Source organism: Ascaphus truei, chromosome 3, assembly GCF_040206685.1.
Source record: "Ascaphus truei isolate aAscTru1 chromosome 3, aAscTru1.hap1, whole genome shotgun sequence".
Taxonomy (NCBI): domain Eukaryota; kingdom Metazoa; phylum Chordata; class Amphibia; order Anura; family Ascaphidae; genus Ascaphus; species Ascaphus truei.
Genome location: NC_134485.1, coordinates 364,458,316 through 364,480,713, shown reverse-complemented (window position 1 = coordinate 364,480,713; position 22,398 = coordinate 364,458,316). Strand labels below are relative to the sequence as shown.

Here is a 22,398-nt window from a genome sequence, read left to right as displayed (position 1 = left end):
AGAGCAGCAGTGGATGGGATTAACCTTTTGTGACCACTGGCCATGATGGATGATCATATAAATCTTCCTGCTGCATTAGTGTTACAAATTAATACACCTCATAAATCAAAGAAGTCTAACTCTGTGCAATGTTTTTTTTAAATTACCCCTGAGATTTTTATTACAAACTGATTCCTCAAATTTTCAAATTACACATTTAAGAAGGATACACGCTAATTCTAAGCAATCCAAAAACTTTATTTGTTGTTTTCTGACATTTGTTCACATACTTCTATTCGTTACATTTTATGTTTTGTAATCTTTTTAGCTGCCATTTAGTTTCATGTAAATGGAAAGTTAAGTAGGACTTAAAATGCATAAGGCTGCGCTTATAGTACTGACGCCGTCGCAAGTACTTGAAGTCCGTCGCGGGTGCCCATAGTGGGCGTGACGGCGATGTGCCGCGACAACGCTACTAAAATCTCTGAAGTCAAGGGAATTTGAGATTTGCAGCGTGACGTCAGCGGTTCAGCCAGTGAGGGCCAACCACTCACGACCGCGCCTCCGCGACGGCCCCTGTCGCCCTCCCTTGGGCTCCTGCACCGGAGTGCAGGACTCACAAAAGCTATGGCTGACGTAAGCGTTCTCATAGCCAGTACTATAAGCGCAACCTTAAGCAGCTCATCGCCTACTTACAGTATTACCAATAAATTATGTCTGTTCATTCTAAATCTTCAGACATCAATGTGTTTACTGCCTACGAAAAATGTGAGCATATACTCGGATTGCAAAACATTTGCTTGACATTAATCACAGTTCTCTAATGTGTTAAATCTGAAACCAAGTTACTGACACTTTTCAAAGTGACATGATGACAGAAATTGTTGGATAAGTTAAAGATCACATTTTTCAAAGTGTGTCAATGGGCACAGAATAGAAGCAAAAACTGCCCCCAGCATAATATAAATTTTGACTATTGCTATGGTAAGAGTTGATAAAATGCAGAATTTTGCTTGTGGTCACTAAGATCCATTTACTTATCTCAAATATTGCATCTGCATTAATTATTTCAATGGTTGTAGTGCAGAGAAGTAGTTGTTCAAGCTGCAGTTCAAGCTGCCGTTAAAAAAAAAAAATATATATATATATATATATATATAATCGTGTATATATATAATCGTATATATATTTTTTCATTTTTTCCCCATTCAATATGTGCATCAATACAATCTGGATACAGACAAGTGATTTGCTAAGCTGCAGATCGATCCGTTCTGTAATCGATCGCTTGCTCCAGGTTATTTAATTCAGTTCTTGCACAGCATTCTGGGCAATGTAGTCCTGGAATATGATTGACTGGGCAGTTACTAGATTCAATTGGCGCACTGCTAGAGAGAGGGCCGGTCTCAAGAGCCAGAGCCTATCAGAAGGGGAAGGGGGCTGTCACTTTGGAAATGCTTCCTACATTAGAAACATTAAAAAATGTCTTTAAAACATTCTTTTTTTTTTTTTTTTTAAATGCTACAAGTATTTTCTCATAGTGCAGAACTGATTTATTAAAAAAAAAAAAAACACGTAGGATATTGCTTGAACTGCTGCTTTAAGGGAGTCTATGTATCAAGGCAATTTTGGAGCAAAACCAGGGAATTTTCAGCCTACCCCATGTAGAAAAACATTTTGCTCCAATATTGCCTCGTCTGCCACACACTGCTGTCATTCAGGAAGCACTATGTCATGTACTCATGCCCTCATTTTAAACATGGCTGGCACTCGTGATTTGCACAAAGAACTACTGTTAATAAACTCCTGGTATTTTCTTTGTGAAAATCCCACAAAGTGTCAGCCTCGTGTATTATGTGATTGCCATTTTATATGACCTCCCTTATAGTTCTTGTAGGTTCCGCTTAAAGACATTGCAGCATGATCGTGGCTACATCTTGCTAAACCAGTTTTCTTCTACTTACCAGACTGCAGTAAATACATATTTTGTTTCCTGCCGATTGTAGAACACTTTGCTGACACTGATACCGATATACAGTATGGATACATGACTAAAACTCTCTAAATCCAAACAAGGGAATATGGATCATAGTCTATGATGTACCTTACATAGAATATTTGGGGCTACTCTCCCCACACGATAGCGCAAGCACTTTTGTTTAAACTGGGGGATCACAGCATTACAAGGGGACATGCATTGCTCTTACTTTAGTCTTCTATTGCATCACTAACTCGACTGTGCTACGTCATTTAAATACTTGGCTTGTTTGGTAGCACAAGTTCATGTGACTAATTATTGCTTAATTGCATACACACTGAGTTTTAATTGCTTGATTGTTTTATTGCACTGGGCTAATCACTGCCAAAACAGGTCACCTGTTCTAGTTCACTTGTGGGTTGGGGCTATAAATAGAATGCTGTATTCACTTGTATTGTATCTTGAAAGCGAAGCTGATCTTACTCTGTGGAAGCTCTGGTTTAGGTATATGACAGTTTGTTGCTATTGTTGGAGTATCTACCTTAATCGTGCTTAGTGTGTGGACCGGCGAGCAGTTCAAAACCTGGATTCAGCTAAGCTGAGGAAGTTAGCTAGGCACCTTATTTTATGTAAATAATTATTCGCAGAAACCTCAAATCCATTGTCCTATTTCCCTTACCACCTCCCACCGTATCACTCCTCCTCCCACTCAGAATTTTCCTCTCCCGCTGAACTCTTCCCTATCCACCCTCAACTATGCATTATCCTCCCTTTACTCAGTCGTACCACTCAACCCTTTGCATCCCACCACAAAGCCACCTCAACACTGGCTCACCTGCCAACTCAAAACACTCCATCTCTCCCTTCGCACAGCTGAGAAATCATGGAAATCTTTCTGTTCCACATCATCACTCACTACCTTCCAATCCCTCCACTCAAATCACAAAAACAAATACACCCCTTATCACCTCATCCACGCCAATGTTCTTCACCTAAAACAATCTGCTCTGACCCTCCGTCTCGCCTAAACCCCCCTCCCCGCCACAGAATATGCCTCCTACTCTTCACAAAAAATTAACACCATCTGTGCTTCCTTCCCCAGTGTGGACACCCCTCCCCCTCCATCCGCCACTCCTACCCCTAACCACCATCCCTACCCACTCCCTCTCTTTCTACCCAAACTCTGACGATGATCTCAATCATCAACTGCTCCCACCCCATCACCTGACCCTATTCCACACTTCCTCCTCTCCTATCTTTCCATCTTCAACCTCTCCCTATCCAGTTGACAATACCCAGCTTCCTTCAAAACTGCTGTGGTCATCCCTCTCCAAAAAAACAATCTCGACCCTTCCCTCTCCAACTTTTGCCCTATCTCACTCCTCCCATACTTCTGCAAACTCCTCAACCACATCATTAACAACCAACTCTCCACCTTAATCCACCACCCTCATTCCCTTCTTCCCATTGTCCAGTCTGGCTTCTGTCCACATTCTACTGAAACTGCCCTCGTTACCATTCACAACTTTCTCTCCCAAGGTCGCCACTCCAAACTCTCCTCCATCCTCATCGACCTCTCTTCAACCTTTGATCACCTCACTCATCTCCACCCTCACTAATCTTAGCATCACTGAGCCCTATAATGGCTCTCGACTACAAATTCGCACCATGGTCTTGCTCCCCAGCCCTCTACCTTGTAGCACTAATCTCTCGGTATACCCCTTACACTCCCTGACTACCACAACCCCCATTCCCCTGTGCCTCCTCCCAATTCTGCTCATTTGCCTTACTCTCTCCCCTCCACTGGAACAAGCTCCCCCACTTCATCTAATCTGCCCTTTCCCTACTATCTACAAAAAAGGCTGCGTAAGTGTGTAATGCAGAGAGTACCCTGCTCAACATATAAGAGGGAAAGGGAAGGGGGGGCCAAACAGTATGAGTGGGGTGGTGCTCACAGGGAATAGGGATAATTGACAGTCTAAGATAGAAAAGGATCCCTTTAATGTGGCACAAAGAGAAGCACCCTAAATTAAAACAATCTTTATTAAGGTAATCTTAAAATAAAACAGTTTGGAAAACAGTTTGGAAACCCCATATACAAGACGCAAAACTGATAAAAACAATTAAAAGAACCGGTGTTTTTAGGTGTAACTGAAGTACAAGTATTGCAGTGATTTATATATAACTGTTACTAGACATACTATAACACTTAAATGGTGTAGAAAATGCCTGTATGGTGTCCTGAAAAGACGGTGTATACTGAATTAGCACAGTATTAGTCCACCGCGTAAGGGGAGCCCAGTATAGGGACACCTTACCACCAAACTACTAGTGGTTATAGTTGTTTGGTACTGTAGGAGTATGCACACAGAGTGCTACCAGAGAAAAAGATTAACTGTGGCAGACACGGGGGTGCTAATAAGACCATATACCTTTTCATAGCTGGGTGGAGTGAACAGCACTAGATGATGGCTAATCACTGATCCCAGCTGACACATACTGATAGCCCTTCAGGTATGCAGGAGCTCTCTAAGAGACCCCTTATCCGCACGCTGCTAATGTAATAGCTGCCTGAAGGCTAAGGGAGCTGCCCTATGTATATATTCCTCAGGCAGCCCCACTATTGCTGGGTATAATCACTTGAGTGATTTTGTTCCTGGTCTGATTCCTTTCCGCGTGGAAGTTGCACCGCATCATCTCTGTGGATCTTGACCAAAAAAAGGTGAGAAAACACTGTCCTAAGAAGATAACTCCACTCCAGTAGTAAGCGATTGTGTAACATCCAACATCATCATCATGAACAATCGATGATGGTGCACCACAAGACAACCCCAAACTTAAAAAAAAGTCTAGTGCAACCAGTGTCAGAAGTTAGTGCACAATCCACATCCCATCTTGGCAGTCTAAATTACTAAGATGACTTCATAGCATATCTAGCTGTTTAATAAAGGTGTGGTGATGAAATGACAGTAGTTGATAATCAAATACTCACACGGCCCTGTGTGAGCACATATGTGTAAAGGTATCTTGCTTCTGGTAGCTGCTTCTTAGCCCAAAAGACTGATAATGTACAGATGGAAATAGAGGGGGGGGGGGGTCTTTAGAATAATAATCATATATAACTTACACGGCCATGTGTAAGCTCAGTCCTGGGAGAGAATAATATGGAGCTCTAATTCACCACATCATTTTGGACATTGGAAGCCTCCGTAGCAAGTGGAAGCACAGCCGCGTCAGAAGTTCCCAGCACTTCTGAATCCGGACACGGAAGACAGCGTAGTTGGAAGGCGACCTGCAGCCACGCTGATAGGAGTGCCACGGGGTGCCTTAAACTTCATTTTGTGAGTTTTTTTTCCTGTTTATTTGTTGAATAAAACTTTAATTTTTACTGAGGACTGTCACTGACGCCCTGCTATTATTTTACCTCGCGCATCCTCGTTTCCTGAATCGGGGAGAGGGGGAGAATTGGAAGGAGTGAGGGAAGGGGAACCGCCAGCCAATATACTGCCCGCCAGCAGCTGAATACACGTTGCCACGGGAGACACCACGGACGGGTCTATCAGAGGCAACCCCATATTATTCTCTCCCAGGACTGAGCTTACACATGGCCGTGTAAGTTATATATGATTATTATTCTAAAGACCCCCCCCCCCCCCCTCTATTTCCATCTGTACATTATCAGTCTTTTGGGCTAAGAAGCAGCTACCAGAAGCAAGATACCTTTACACATATGTGCTCACACAGGGCCGTGTGAGTATTTGATTATCAACTACTGTCATTTCATCACCACACCTTTATTAAACAGCTAGATATGCTATGAAGTCATCTTAGTACCGTTAATACAGGTCAATCTCCTCTAATCCCTTGCTCCCCCTTTTTTTCTCTTCGTTCTCCTACACCTTGAGGGTTTGGATACCCCTCTCTGGGGTCGAGCAGAGGAACTCATCGCAAGTTACGGATCCCGCTGTGAAAGACTACATCATTGGTTTTGGGATAAGTATTTTACTGTATTCTCTACCCTGCATTATTCTTAGGTAAGCGCCCGGTTTATCGTTTGCACTTCACCCAGTCTAAATTACTCCCTGTTCTGTAGTGACAGACCCGGACAGAAAAGGGCGAGGTCAAGGAGTGACAGAAAGACAAAGTAGGCCTGAGCAATTTATTTTTTAGTTCTAAATTGGACTGAGCCAATTGCGTTCAGGACGAGGATGGAGAGAACGAAGGATTTCCATCGACACACTTCATGAGGCGCAACAGGAGGAACATTGACTCGCAGACAGCCTAACCTACTCCATTCCAAAAAGCAGAATTCCTTGGGTTGGGTCAGCCTTATATGCATACTGATGGTCCGTGTCAATGTCTCAAAAAGTGACTCATCCCTACTAACAAAGTGCCCACAGTACACACATTGCGCCTTCACACCAAGCCAAGAAAAGGGAGACAATGGGTGATCTGTAGCACTGGACCCTGTCCCACTCTGAAGCCTAGTACATCTGTCACTCCCTGTCTCTGGTTTCTTTGGGATGGTGGTGGATGTGCAGGAATAGGAGGTCCCATAAGTGGCTAGATGGGTGGAGAATCAACAGACACTTCTCACAGCAGGAGTGCCCCATGTATCTCACATGGGCCTGTTATCCATGGTGAAGGAGCAGTGGGTAACACCTTTGGTGGGGGGTGGCGGTGGTCCTTCCAAGATGACCCAGATGATCACGTTTGAAGAGATGTGACGGAGAGGGTTGGCTCCCAAACATCATGGTGCTTGTTCTGCAGATGTTGAGGAAGACCACTCTGAGACCAACTGAGCCTAAAATGTTTGACCTAGTCCTCAGTCGAGGCACAGACAAAGCCCCCCCCCTCACCCCTGCCCTGACTGCCACCACTTATTATGGATACATTATTTTCTCAGTAAACCGTATCTCACTATCGGATAGCAGCACTAGGCTGAAGAATACAATATGTTCCAGTACCATAAAAAGTGGATGACCTTTCCAAGAGGTTGTCAAAGTACGTTGGCAAGCTATAACTTATACTGGTAGGGTTAGCATCGACTAAGAGAGTCCGGACCTTTTACGCATTGTGGTCAATTTCTTCCCCCCCCCAACCCCCCCGTAGTATACCGACTGACCACCTTAAGGATATAATTTGTAACATGAACGTTTGTTTTCTTTATGTAATCAGCAGGTGACACCTTATGGAAACAATATATATTATGATTTCCTTATTTGTATGCAAGAATCCTCCCCACAGAGGCCTACACCATTATCCTGGGACACTGAACTTTACAGCAACGTGTGTACACCTCCCCCATCCCCTCCTTTATGATGCTGGGATCCATGAACCTTAATGAGATGGCAGTGCTCTGGGTTTAACCCTTTAGGGCCTCCTCTTGATGTACATTTGTTTCCCCTTCAACACACGAAGGTTCTTCTTGGGAACTTTGATGAGTCATAAGCTTTACGAGTGTACTTCATTTTGATAATAGTTGCTGACTTAGTTTGCAAATCCTTGAATCAGACAAACATTAACTTTGTCAGGACTTTTTTCTTTTCTTTTTTCCATCTCTTTGCCATTCCACTCATTTCTATGATGGGTCTGCTTTTGGTCTTACAGGAACACTTAACTATAACCAAAGTGGCCTTAATTACAATACCTTCAACTAGAATAGTGCTCTGTATATCTTACTGATTTCTCAACAATATCATTCACATTACATATCTACTCCGTTATTAATCACATGCTACGCTACATTACAATGTTTGTATCTCTGCTTTTAATCAAGGTCCTTATTTAAAATGTGTTAAACAAACACTTACTGCAGTAGTAAATTGACAAAATATGTAGTGTCTTCTGTAGGCTTCCAGCATAGACTATTTTGTATTTATTTTTCTTGCCGTTTTACCTTTTCTTTTCAACATAAGTTCAGTGTTTACAGGTCACAACTAGGCAATAAAGCGGTGAGCAGCTGCCACCAGATGTACACGTCTTTCCATGGGCTTCTTGAAAGGGCATTAATTATGGGTTTGCTCACAGTACCACTCATGTCTTGAAAGTTGCCCCCTAAAAAGGACCAAAACATTGACAGTATTTTAATAATTCAAGTTCCACCACAATTTCAGTCCTGTGAGTGCTTGCTAAGGAGATTATAATCATTAGCAAGCACTCAGAGGACAGAAATAATAGTTTATGATAAGTGAATGTTTTATTCTGCCCATCCTGACTCGTTTGTTGGTAGCATTATTACAATACAACACGCATTGTAATATTTTCCTCATGACACTTTTCACACAACTACCAGCAACAAAGGTTCCTCAATAGCATAACCTCTCCGAACTCCCACTGTATGTCGTCATACAACAAATTGTATACAACCTTTGACATGCTGTACAACAGCCATACCTGAAGTGCAGCCCTGTGAAGTTTGAAATCTTTGGAACCGTCAATAATTCTTCCAGATCTGGTGTGGGGTACTATTTTTGTCTTCATATACACATTTTTTCCAATTTCCTCTTTTTATCTGCTCATTCACCAAAAGTAACCATATTCTTGGTTTTACATTATGTGCCATGGCTTGGTCTAATTTTCTGGTACAGTTTCTTCATGTAGTAAGATGAAACTGTCAATACATTTTCTGGTCTACATAATTTTTTCTTATGATGTTCCTGATAATGTATCTTATTCCCTTCCAATGAAGCATCTCTGTAAAAAGAACACATTGTAGAGTAATTTCCTGCAGGTTAACGTTTCTAATTTTTATTAAATTAAAAAATAGAAAACGGAAATTAACATGTTGCAAAAAAATAATAATAATTTGGTCTTTACTTATGTTAAAAAAAAAAAAGGGTAATCCTTTAAAGTTTATGATGACATTATTTTAATGACTAGACTAAATATTTAAGTCAATCACTACACTTGGCCGTGTTTGCGCGAGTAGGTTCACAGGTCTGAAAACCGATCTTCTTGAACGTTAAACAGAGTGAAAGTTAGAACAAATGTCCAAATTCAAGAACAATTGGCCAAAACTAAGAAAGGCGCAACCTCCATATTATTTTTTATTGTAGTGTCTTTGGCTAACAAAAAAAACTGCATGTATCCATTACATAAAACATTGCAGATTCCAGTTGAGCTCCTCTAAACTGTCAACGCCAGAGGGGGGGGAGGGGGGAAACCCATAGGATTTCATAAAAAATGGGGTAGATTTTCAGTATAGGGTGGCAGTCTATTTTGTTATTGTAGAGTTTCTAAGTACTGTATGTAGTCAACATATTAGTAAGCCTGTGTTACTGGCTATAAAAATTGAGTTGGAAGCCCTAATTGAGTTGTGGAGAGCTCCAAAATCAACAATTTTCAAAAACGTTATATATTTGTGTCTTTTCAGCCAATTAATCAGAATGGATATGGGGAAATCTGTTTTTGTACCTCCGATAGAATAAAGAACCACAACATACACTAAAACCAAAATGACGTTGTAAAAACAAATCTGCAGTCCCGTGTACTTATATTTTCAACATTGTTAATTTGCTACATTAACAAAAAACAGAGTTTATTGTGTTTTTATTGTGATATTTTACTGTTGGATTTATGTTTGTCTGGAGATATCAAAAATTTAGATGGCTGCCATTGCCATCATTGAAAGCAATAGGGTGAAGTTTGCAGTGATAAATAATAACTTTATTTATATAGTGCTTTTCTCCGAATGGGAATCAAAGCACTTCACAACTACAGTGTAGTTAGTGTGCGATACGCAGACACAGTCTTTGCCCATATGAGCATACAATCCATGTGTTTTTGGCACCTGAGGCACAGGGAGATAAAATGACTTGCCCACGGTCACAAAAAACTGACAACGGGAATTGAACCAGGTTCCTCTGTCTGTTCACAGAGTCAGTGCCTTTCCTCACTGAGCCACGCCTTCAATGCTTATTTTAGATTTTGCAATGATTGAAAATAAAAAAAGAACCGGGTGTTGTATATTAAATGTTATATGCAGTTTCTTTTTTTTTGTTTGCTTTGTTGAACTGCTACAGTACATGGGACTGCCACCTTTTTTTTTGTAACTCAAATTGTATTTAAAGTTGTCATTTAGCAATACATCTTTACATATTAATTTATGTCACAACAATTATACAAATAAAAAAAACATACTTGTATAGAAAAGAAAATGTAAACCTAAATCAGGAAGGGTGGGGAGAACATTAGTCTGCCTCTCCATTTTTTTAATTCAACTTCACCTCTTCCAGGGTTCTTGAGTATGTCGCCCACGTGCCCAGTCTCTCCATCCTCTAAAGTGTTACTTTAGGTCTCTTTAGATTATTACCTGTCTTTTCTTTTTATTTATTTTTTAAGTTAAATGTTAAGCCAGCGAAGAAGTTGTTTCCAAGACTATCACAGCAGGATTGTAGTACCATCCACCGCTGGGATGTCCGTTTATGCTAGCCACGTAATCAAGGCGTTTAGAAACGTAGCGCCACTTTTAATGCGTTGGGAATACGTTTTCAATTGTCCCAAACATTAAGTGTAATGAGTGAACCCAACTAATCGAGGCTCGCGACATGCTACTATACATACACATGCTGTATCTATGCAATTACTGGATATACTGCAATGTGTTCCTCTGAAGTAAGGACTAATTAGCTACCTTATAGACTGAGAATAAACCCTGACCGGCCTGTACATGGATAATTTCTATACAGTACAGGAAAGTACTATACTTTGCTTAACCTGAATTCGTTGTAAAAAAATTAAATAACACATTGCTCTTTACCAAGAATGTTCATATTTAATAAAAGATCATTACGATCAAACTTTAAAAACAATAAAAAAAGTTTCTCATGATATTAAAAACAGAATAATTTAACACATTAACTATAACAGCACTTTAACACTGTATGCTAACGAAACAAACAATATATAAAAAGGAAACTCAAACTTGTTTTTAGGAAAAGCAAACGGTACCGCTTGAAAAATGTGTGTTGATGGTACAGTAGGTTAGATAGTCCAAAGTTGAATCTTTTCTGCAACAACACACCAATTCGAATGATCAAAGTAAGTCTGCACAACATGGAGCTCAGGAATGTACTGTTCTATGAGTTCAGTTAGTTCCCCTTTTTTGAAAATGTGATAATACCGAAGACATTCTCCACTTTCACTTAGTGGGACAAGCTGGTGCTCTGCAGACATCTCATTTTCAGCATTCTTTTCATATTCGTCGTTTCTGCTTTTGTCCCCATCTCGGACGAGATCTGTGTTTTTAATACAACTACTTTTTAACAGTTTCTTATTACTTTGCCCATTATAATTAGAAACCAAATCTGGCAAAGGAACATTACTGTAGTTTTCAATTGTTTCTGTCCTATGAAATTGCTTGGCACTATTTGGGGAGCTGCTACTGTTGATGCTATGTAGTGGAAACTTCAGTGCATCACTCACTTGAATTGTATTACTTTCAACGCTTTGCATGTATTTTGGAAAAAATCTACCAACGTGCCTTAACAAACTTTTAAGTTTCCCCTTTTCAGATGGATTTTCACTTGTAGATTCAGTAAACTGAATACAGTAATCATAAAATCTACTTAGACCCCCTTCATAGTTTATGTTATTGCTTGTACACTTATTGTTCACATCTAGACCTGAATCTAGTGATCGGGATAAAAATCTTAATCGAACAGATTTTTCAAATGATTTTTCAGAGTTTTCTCTCTCATGATCAAATGAATGACTTTTTGCCTTCTGCTGCATATCTAAGGTACTATGCACACTGCTTGAGTACTTGTTAGAAGTGAGATTTCTAGAGTGTGGTTTCATGGATTTCTTCGGTGACTCTGTGGAAACATTAGATGAGAGTAGTTCCAAATTCCAAGGAACAAATACATCTTGTTTTTCAAATTTTCTTGTTTTCTGCTCCATCGCCCACACATAAATCATAATCTGGCCCCCAATTCTCAAAATTCGAGCCATCTCCTGAATGGCCCGAAGACGACGCTCCTTGGTTGAAAAATGGTGAATTACTGTGGAAAAAGTAAGGATGAGGTTATTGGGTGCTAGGATAGACAATTGCATAACAATCAGAGTGATGTGAATAAAGGCAGTCATTGGACAAAATTGTTTTTTACATTGTACTTTGTTTCTAAACAGGGAATATTTATTTGTCGCCATTTAAATAAGTCTCAACAAACTAAACTCTGCTACTCAAAAGTAAATATTTTTTTTCATTACATGTTTCATTGCAAGAAACAGATGTGCATTATACAGGTAAATAACAAGAACGGAGTTTCTCAACGTGGTGAAACATCAAATATAAATGACTTGTAATTTGGACCCACTTAATGCTGCAGATGTTTGAAATTCTTATTCCTTTATCCTGCAGATCTAGTATGCATTATTAGCCCCCGTTAACGCAATAGACAACATGCTAAAAATTGCATGCATTATTACCATAGTTTTCCATAAAGCTTGTGGTAAATCTTGTGGTGATAACGAGGGAGCGTTAATGCATCACAGCACATTGGAGTAAGAACAGATGCGATATCTGTACCTTCTACTAAATATTGGCTATTTCGCATTAAATGTATCTCTTGAAATCTCTCCTAGGCAGCAGTAACAAATGGTGTGGGAGAGAGAGAGATATAGATATAGACAGATATATATAGAGAGATAGAGATATATAAAAATAATACTTTATATAAGTTATGGTGGGTGAAAAAGACGGGGGGAAACCTCCACTGTGTAGCATATAGCAAATAAAAAGATCACTGGTGTGCTAATTTGCATATCATTTCCCAGAATCCCTTGCCGCAGTGGAAGCACTGTATATGCTAGGTGATAATGGTGAAAGGCAGGGCTGCAGACCTATCTAAGACATGTGAATGTGCTCACAAGTGATCTTTTTATTTTGAGATTATACATATTATATATTCTCTGAACAAAATAAAGGCAACATGAATGCTTGATTTAAGGAATTTTTTAGCGGATCCTCGCAATTGGCTCAAAAAGAACTTCTGTTAAGACTTCGAGAAACATGTTACAGTACCAAGATTAAATAAACTGTCTTATTTGTGGCCTTTTTCCTAATGGCGCTAAAAAAAAACCTGAATCAATCAACTCATCAATAGCAAGTGATGTTAAAAAAGTGCCCTCAAGTCCCAGCTCGGCAACTTGAACTTTCAAAGAACTTAATCCTAAATTGAATCCTTGTTGAAATCTCTAATATTTCAATAACCAACATTTATGTTGTCAAGGCATAGGTAGGTCTATGGCAGGAACCACCCTCTTCTATACTCTATAATAGACATTGGCTGTCATATTTTTTCTCATATTTGCAGTTATTTTGTTTGATAGACGCTTAGCTCTCAAGATCTCAAACTGCAGGTCACTAATGCTAATGTTGTTGGGTTTGGATGGAACAAAGGAGTTTGGGAGAGCAAATCTGCCATACTGTAGGTAGGTGGATCCAATTATCTTCTATTGTCAGCCTCATTGCTTTGAGAGGGAAATAAAAAAAAAACTTGTCTTCTACGCCAATAAGGCAAGATTGCTATAACGTTCGCTTGTTCTTTGACAATCTTCTTCAAAAGTCTTGCAACTTCTGTAGCAGATTGGTGGAAAAACACAGGCGAGATGAAAATCCCACAATACCATCAGAGCCTCGACTTATTCCGTTCCTCCAAATACGAGGAAGTTTCGTATTTGCCCATACCGCCATAAGATCTGAGGGACGCCCCCAGCTTTCGAAACAGACATTAAAATATATCTTGGTTCATGGACATTTTTCTCGGGTGAACCTCATTACAGCTCAAAACCTGCAAATATATTGGCTCTGCTTGCAATGTAAAGGGCTGATATTTAAGACATCGCTTTTTTTTGCCCAATCAAATCGAGAGAAGATTTCTTCCATCATTTGCAAGATTTTGTACCAGCCTGGCGATACCGTATATACAAGATACTGCTACCCGTTTGTTAGATTATATCATGACTGGTTTCCGCAAGGACTCTTTAAAACAGACAAAATGGCAAGGCCTTTCTGACTGTGTTTAACTCTAGCACATTGGAAGATCTTTTCAGAGGGAATAAGTTGACTTCTGACTGCAACATTTTTTTGGAAACTGGGTCTATAAACCTTCATTGGTCCCAGAATCTTCATGGTCTACTCCTGGAGGCAGGAAAAACAACAGTCGGAACCGTTTTCCCATACGTGGCATTTCAAAATATTTCACGGATCTGTAAGCTCTCGATTACTTAAAAATGTATGGAATCTATAAAAAGGCTGCCTTTTCTTTATTTTATCTTAAAGGAAATACAGTCTTCCCTCCAGAAATATTCATCATTTTATCTAGATATTCATCAAATACATATCCTCCAAACTGCAATGCAAAGAGCCTGTTCCTTTGTGTAAAGTCGGTCACAGAAACAACCACAAAACCCTTCTAGTGGCTACAGCCTACGCCATTGATATCTAATTTAACAGAGTCATAGGAGGCTTCACAGGTGAAAGAGAGATGCTTCAATAGACTTCAGGAGTGAAGATCTTTTAACTGCCTCCTGAATATCTTCCTGAAGCTCAACGAACCATACTCTAAGGGCCATTGCTATTGCAGGTTTTGTTGCAGATACAGCCAAGTATATCTTCCTCAGGAACCTTCCCATCTTCTTATCCGCTGGTTCTTGAAAAGAAGCTCCTGCTCCTAATAGAAGCGTAGTCCATCTTGTCAATCTTGAGACTAGAGAATCCATTTTAGGAGATGAATCCTAATATACTGTATTCGGTGATGAAAATGGGTACATTCTGGAGAATTTTATGGAGGTGGCATGTTTCAATTCCGGCTAATCCCATTCCTTCATAATATCTTTAATGGCCTCATGCACGTAGAATGCTTCTTCTGTGTGCCTTCAAAACAGTAGATCTTGAAGGGAACAATCCCATTCCTGAATACCCATGATGGATTTAATATGATTTGTTTTTATATATTTCAACCTGATCCACATTAAAAGCACCTTCTTCCTCATTGGGATCTTGGTATTCTGAAAATCGGACAAGAACTGGTCCGATTTCAAAAATTATTGCTCCGACTCACCAGTTTGATTCATGCTAATGTCTTAACTGGTTTGTGACTGCCATCTACTTTGGATCTGCCAGATCTTCATTTCTTTTTTGGTAACCAAAGTATCAGCTAATTGCTGATTAAATCCAGAATATCATCTCAACTATCTGTTCAGGCAGCTGAGGCTTCTTAGTGATCATACTAACTGCACAAAAAAGGGAAAATCCAAAACATACACATGGGGCTAATCCAAGAGAGAAAAGGGGACAGAATCATTTTAAAAAAAAGTGTCCTGGTCCAGCTCTCTGAAGGCAGCGACCTGCAGCTTCTGTCTTTTATAGTGTAAAGTAAAATGTTTACATCAGTATCAGGTGATACCTTTTTTATTTGGACTAACAATTTATATTTTAGGACAAGCTTTTGAGAGTTCTACTCTCTTCCTCAGGTCAAGCAATACTAATTTACAAAAGATTCAATGATTTTAACACATATGTAAAATCCAAGATAATCTAATGCAGATGAGGTAGAGAAGGAATGGCAGAGGGAATAGAAAATACATACCTTCTTTTATACAAACTTTTGATGCGCTAATGATGTAGTGTTCTCAGGTGCACTCCCGGCACCAGACCACACCTCCAGTGTGCACATGCACACAAATGATCATGTATACACAGTACTTTATGCATGCGTGCATCCCACACAGTAGCTCAGCAGAACAGGGGGGAAACAAAATGCTGGGATGAAGGAGGAGGTGCTATATAGAACAAAGGTGATAGTTCAATTTTTCCTGTCCTGTTCAGCAATGGAGGAACTCAACCCATTCGGGTTCAAAACCATGGAGGGGGAGAGGAAATAAACATGTAAATGCTGTTACCCGAGAGGATTGCTTTTGTGCAGGAACCAGAAACTGTAATTGAAGTAGATATCAATATAGTTTATCTGATTAGCTGTACCTTGAACATATTACATTGAGATGCAAGAAGTGAGGGAAATTGACAAACAAAAGCCTTGTTTACTCGCCATTGGTAAAATCATTCTTTTGTTTGTCTCCAAGAACTTCAAACACCCTTTGTGTTTTGCAATTAACATTTAGACCCCAGGGAAAACAGATACATATTCCTTCGCAGAGATCAAACCCCGGGAACCTGTTGACCTGTCCACCATTTATTACAGTACATGATGGATCAGACATTAATAGGAATTCCCAAGACAAAGAAACACGCACATTTAGTTTGAGTATCTTTCCTCAACCAATCAGAATTCTCCTGCATGTTGAGCTATGTGCAGACACAAACATATAAACAGAAGAGTCAGTCAAGTCAGGAGGGGAAGCTTAGAGGGACCTGTTGGAATTCCAACAGACATAATTTCAGGTAATTATGATCATAATGCTTGTACACTTGTAAATCTGTATTTTATATGAATTTATGTTAGATATGATTAATTCTTATAAGCCAGCAATACTTTTATAGATGGATACGTTATAAATGCATCTATATTTCTATTTCTGAATAATGCTAAACATTATCGGTTACAATGCATACATTAGTTTTAGAACAAAATCTTTTTGCTCACATTGTGGCGAGAGGACTGCACAAAGGGGCACATCCTTAAAATCGGAAGGGTCTACTGCCATCTTGGTATTGCTCTGAGTGGCAGCAGGCTACATAGTACAGTGGATGGCCAAAATAAGGTGATTGCCACTGTTCAAAAATTAACTATAGTGAGACTCTGATTTACTGTCAATGCTCTGTAGAATAGGAGGGAGGGTTGACCCAAGTAACAATTTAAAAAATATATATTTAATCATTTAAAATGTAAATCTTTTGTAGACAAACTCGTAAGAGCTTCTAAGTATGTGGGCGATTGCTTGCCTGATTTAACATTTATAGTGTTTAGAAAACAAAATCTACAGTATTGTATAGAAAGGATTTAGTAAGTTTGCATATTTTTCAAATCTCATCTTCCAAAATTAAATTTAAAGAGGGGGAAAAAAAACACATACACCCCACCCACAAATATATGTTGTTTAACAATTTACCTGCTATGGAAAGGACAGCATCAAAGCAACCGGTGCGATAGGGAAGAGAAAGCCCATCACACGCCATTATTTCATAACCATGATTTCGTGCAGCTGCTGCCAAGGGAAAGCAATTGTCACATCCCACTTTAAATGCCTGAGAGTTGATGTGAAGATATTTACCATTTCCACATCCTAAAAAAAAAAAATACAAATGAAATTATTACTCATGTTAAAAACAAAACAACTTTGGTAACAGATCTGCGCTTGATGACTCTTAGGTAGTTAGTGGTATGTGAAAAACAATATATGGCACAATTTAAGCGAGTCACTGGTTCCCATACTTTTCAGGCTTGAGACAGAGTAGTATTTTAGGGAAACCAATTAATGTTATGTAAATGAGAAAGTCACCAATTATTCCTTACAATTTGAGCAAATGTGCTGCTCCCTAAGGAAAGGATTGAAAACCACTGGTTTACAGTAAATGATTTATATGCACAGTGAAGTTTCCTATGCATTATGACATTTTACAAATACTGTATGTTGGTCTGACTGTGAAGACTGCTGCAGGTACATAATGTTCAGATGTAGGTTAACACAAGAAATAACACGTTACCATTGTTGTCAATGGAGCTATGGTATTTCTTGCGTCAAGTATCGTGGTAGCATTATCGCTTCACATTGTATGAAAGTGGACAAAAGCGTCTGTTCAGGGTTGCAGACAGATTTCCCAGGGGCTCAGGACTACAGTTCTGACCGGGCCCCCACCCACCCCCCCGTCGGCAATGTTGCGAGCCCCATTTCACACCTCACGACCCCCCCCCCATTTCACACCTCGTGGGTCCCCTCTATTTCCTAACCTCTATAAACACGCACATACGCACACTGCAGTAGAAGAGCCTCTCCTCCTCCCCCGTAGCTCCCCCCCCCCGTAGCTCACATGCAAAGTTTCGCTCTATAGCAGCAGGCTAGAGCGAGCTCTAATGAGGGAGGAGGAAGAGGAGGAGGGAGGAGGAGAGCGGAGGGAGGAGAGCCAGGGGCTGCAGTGAGTGCTGGCGGAAATCACTGGTATGCTGCCGATTCATGGCGCGCCCGATCTCCCCGTTCCACCTGCCCTCCCCCTTCCATCTGTCACCCTTCCCCCTGCACTCCTGCTCCATCAGGGGCAAGAATGAAGGAGGTTGCGGTATTGTTGAGAGGTGTGCACGCCGTGTGCACTCGCCGCCCCCTGGTGTCCGTACTCTAAGCATGCGTACGTACGTACACAGGGGTCTGGTGCAATTAAAAATAAATGTACGTATTTGCGAGTGTACGTAAAGCGGGTGTACTTAAAACGGGGTATGCTTGTACTCAGTATGGCAAGTGAGATGTCCTGTAATAATTATTGGTAGCCTCCCTGAAGGAAACAGTGAAGGAAACAGTATCCCACAACGCTGTTGCCTCATTGGAAGTGCATACATATCCATATAAATCTTGAGTAGACAAAAGAACTCACATTACCTCTTTGTTTAAATCTTTCTTCTTTGAATGGTTTAAGAGAAGTATCCTCACCCACTCCTAGAGCCTCTTCCTGTCTTTGCTTATCTGCAGTTGATCACGCCTTAGGCCTCGGTCCCGCTGCGCTCGTTGGCGCGGGCGGCAATGTAGCGAGTTCCCCACCAGCAGGGGAATCCTCGCGAGCTGGTCCCGGTCCCCACTGGCTGCACAGCTGACTACACGCTGTCGCGCGTCAGCCGCTGGAGACACCACAGAATGGTGTTTCCTAGCTTCGACGCGTGACGTGTGTGGCTGTGAGCCAATGGGGAGGGGAGGCTTCGGGAGGAGGAGAGGCTTCGGGGAGCGGGGAGGAGTGTGGAGTGAAAGCAGGTGAGTGCCTTTCTCTGTGTGCGTGCCTGTCTGTGTGTGTATGTGTGTGCCCGAGTGCGTGAGTGCCTGCCTCTGTCTGTGTGTGTGTGTGTGTGTGTGTGTGTGTGTGTGTGTGTGTGTGTGTGTGTGTGTGTGTATGAGTGCGTGAGTGCCTGCCTGTGTGTGTGTGTGTGTGTGTATGAATGAGTGCCTGCGTGTGTGTGTTTAAACTTACTTTCCAGCTCCAGCCCGAGTCCGTGGAGGGAGAGGGGGGGGAGAGTAGCGGGTCCCTCCGCTCAAGCCACGCCCCCCCTCCCTGTCAAACCGCCCACCACCCGCCCACCTCCCGCTCCGGCTCCCGCTCCCTACAGACCGCATATCGCGGTCTGTGTATCTCAGCGCACCGCCTGTCAGCAGTGCGGGTGCGCTGACTCTGGGAGCGGGGCCTTAGCCTTACAAAGTCCAGGTTAACAAGAGAAAAAAGCAGCACACAGCCAAGGGAGCCAGGTTTAGAAAAAGTAAACTAAAAAAAAAATCTTTATTTAAGTAATAATCCCCGAAGAACAGGGCATTCATTACTGGCCAATAATGCCCTGGCTGGAAGAGTTGAAGGTCGAGGCGAAGCTGAAGGACTTTAACCCAGGAAGGACATTATTGGCCAGTAATGCCCTGTTCTGAGGGGATTATTACTATTATTGGCTAAATGTAGACTTTTTTCATAAATATTAAACACTTTTGTATAGTTATATAGATTTTTTTATTAAAATAAAATGGTAAATACATGAATCCACCTCTATATACTCTTATACTGCAGATATCTATATCCACACTCTACCGCCCCCTCTGTGTACACACACAACACACACAGCAGCTCAACACACAACACAGCAGATCCACACACACACACACAACACAGCACCTCTACACACAAACTGCTGCTACACACACACACAACCCAACAGCACACACACACACACACACAGCTGCTACACTCAAACACTGCTGCTGCTGACACACACACACACAAACTACAGCCAGAAACAAAAAGACACTTGGGTATTAACCCGTTGAGTACCGAGTCTCCTGAACCGCAGCACTATTGAGTCTGCATTAGTCCCATAAATCTTGGAGCGGACACCACTGATAAGTAAGCTATACAATCATTAGTGAGGAAAGCAGTGGTGATGCAGGCAGTGGGCTGGTCAATCCATAGAGATACAGCGGAGCCTCTTCAAAGAAAAGACCCCACAGTAAATCACAGTGCGGTGCCAAGTAGCCTCACAACTGCCTAAAACATGACTGCATATATACTTGTGTACTCACGACACCCGTTCTGCACTGTAGCTACAAGAACGCTCCGGTGGCCATCTCTGTTCCTCGTGGTGTCGGCGTGCTCCTATCCGGATATGACGTGTAAGAGGGAGGATCTGGTAACCGCGGTCACAGCACTCCACACAACCAACGCTTGGAAAATTCAAAAAACTTTATTAAGCTCCACAGTGAGCATACATAGCACCACTCTGACGCGTTTCGTCTATAGAAAGACTTTTTCAAAGAGTGAAGATCCCCACACAGTACCGGACCTTATATAGGAAATGACGTGTACATTAGGCACCTCCCTAATTGGCAAGTGCCTCCCACATCCCAACACAAGGTCAGAGTTGGACGTCATCCTATTAAAGGGACCAGATACATATTACCCACATATATAATACATAATAGACATACAAAAACACCTATTACCAGTAAAAAGCTTGAGATTAAAAACAAAGACATTGTAATGCTCACATAGTACATAATCACATAATATATAATTAATGGAACAACACAAATTGCATAATCTATCACATTAGAATCGGACGATGTGGATCAACCGTCCCCTGATGGATTTATAAACAAATAGCATATATCTCTATACACAAAGCATACCATATTCAGATCAGATAACAATATAAATTAAAATGCGATGTGGCAGACATAGTATATACACAAAAAGTCAAACAAGACTTCCTAGACAGGACTTGTTCACATATAGCAATATTCCATAGTTATAAGTATACTGGAGTAATACCCCCACTGTGTCCTGTCTAGGAAGTCTTGTTTGACTTTTTGTGTATATACTATGTCTGCCACATCGCATTTTAATTTATATTGTTATCTGATCTGAATATGGTATGCTTTGTGTATAGAGATATATGCTATTTGTTTATAAATCCATCAGGGGACGGTTGATCCACATCGTCCGATTCTAATGTGATAGATTATGCAATTTGTGTTGTTCCATTAATTATATATTATGTGATTATGTACTATGTGAGCATTACAATGTCTTTGTTTTTAATCTCAAGCTTTTTACTGGTAATAGGTGTTTTTGTATGTCTATTATGTATTATATATGTGGGTAATATGTATCTGGTCCCTTTAATAGGATGACGTCCAACTCTGACCTTGTGTTGGGATGTGGGAGGCACTTGCCAATTAGGGAGGTGCCTAATGTACACGTCATTTCCTATATAAGGTCCGGTACTGTGTGGGGATCTTCACTCTTTGAAAAAGTCTTTCTATAGACGAAACGCGTCAGAGTGGTGCTATGTATGCTCACTGTGGAGCTTAATAAAGTTTTTTGAATTTTCCAAGCGTTGGTTGTGTGGAGTGCTGTGACCGCGGTTACCAGATCCTCCCTCTTACAGCCAGAAACAAACTGCAGACAGACACTCACTTGCTTTGCAGACTCTCCCCCAACCCACCAATTCAACTGAATCGGCTCAGTTCACGGAGCAAGGGGGAGGAGTCAACCCGTGGCTGATACTTCTTAACCAATCCCCTGCCCTGTCTCAGCTGTTCTGAAAGCTGATTGACTGGAAATAATCACATTGAAATCAACACTTTGCAAGCAGCTAAAATTCCGGGCATTATCCAATCAGGGGGCAGGAATTTCAATAATGCCCGGAATTTGACTGCTTTAGCCTATAATTAAATAATAAAACAGCACCCAAAGGAGGTGTGAGAACCTCCTACACATTTTGCGCCCCCACAGTGCTTTAAAAATGTTTGGGTGATCTTGTATTATTAAATAAAGAATTTTAATTTGACTTTTTCTAAACCTGGCTCCCTTGACTGTGCGCTGCTTTTTTCTCTTTTGCTAACCTAGAGAGAGGAAGAGGCCTGCAGTGGGGAGAGCCGGGGCCCGGCAGTAACTTCTTTGTCCGGCCACCAGGCCCCCGCAGACACCGGGCCAGGGACACTTGTCCCTTCTGTCCCCCCGTCGATGGCCCTGCCCTGATCTGTAGCTCCATTGCATAATTGTTTTGGAAAACTCGTTTTAAAACTCTTGCAGGACTAGCCGAATGTGGCTAAATCTCTCGGGGCACATTCAGAGATATAAGTAAGTTTCCAGAAAAAGAAAAATACCTGTGGTTAGAGATAATACTTAATACTAATTCCAGTTTATGTCTATACATAATATGCTAATTTGCAAAGCTCCCTTCTTCAAACTGCATTACAAGAGATATCAAACAATGCCAAAAATACGCAACAGATAA

At 41.0% G+C, this 22,398-nt stretch overlaps 1 protein-coding gene across 5 annotated transcripts in view; it reads right to left on the bottom strand.

The window, feature by feature from the left end:
* Positions 1 to 10,704: 10,704 nt before the first annotated feature.
* The window catches only part of LOC142490183 (putative tRNA methyltransferase 9B), a 42,980-nt gene continuing 31,286 nt past the window's right edge, over positions 10,705 to 22,398 (bottom strand). For all 5 annotated transcript variants that reach the window (XM_075592127.1, XM_075592124.1, XM_075592123.1 and 2 more), the window contains 2 exons: positions 17,033 to 17,206; positions 10,705 to 11,961 (listed from right to left, as the gene is read on the bottom strand). In XM_075592127.1, the coding sequence (XP_075448242.1) occupies positions 10,943 to 11,961; positions 17,033 to 17,206 (1,193 nt within the window). In that variant the 3' untranslated portion in view covers positions 10,705 to 10,942. The remainder of the gene's footprint in view (positions 11,962 to 17,032; positions 17,207 to 22,398) is intronic.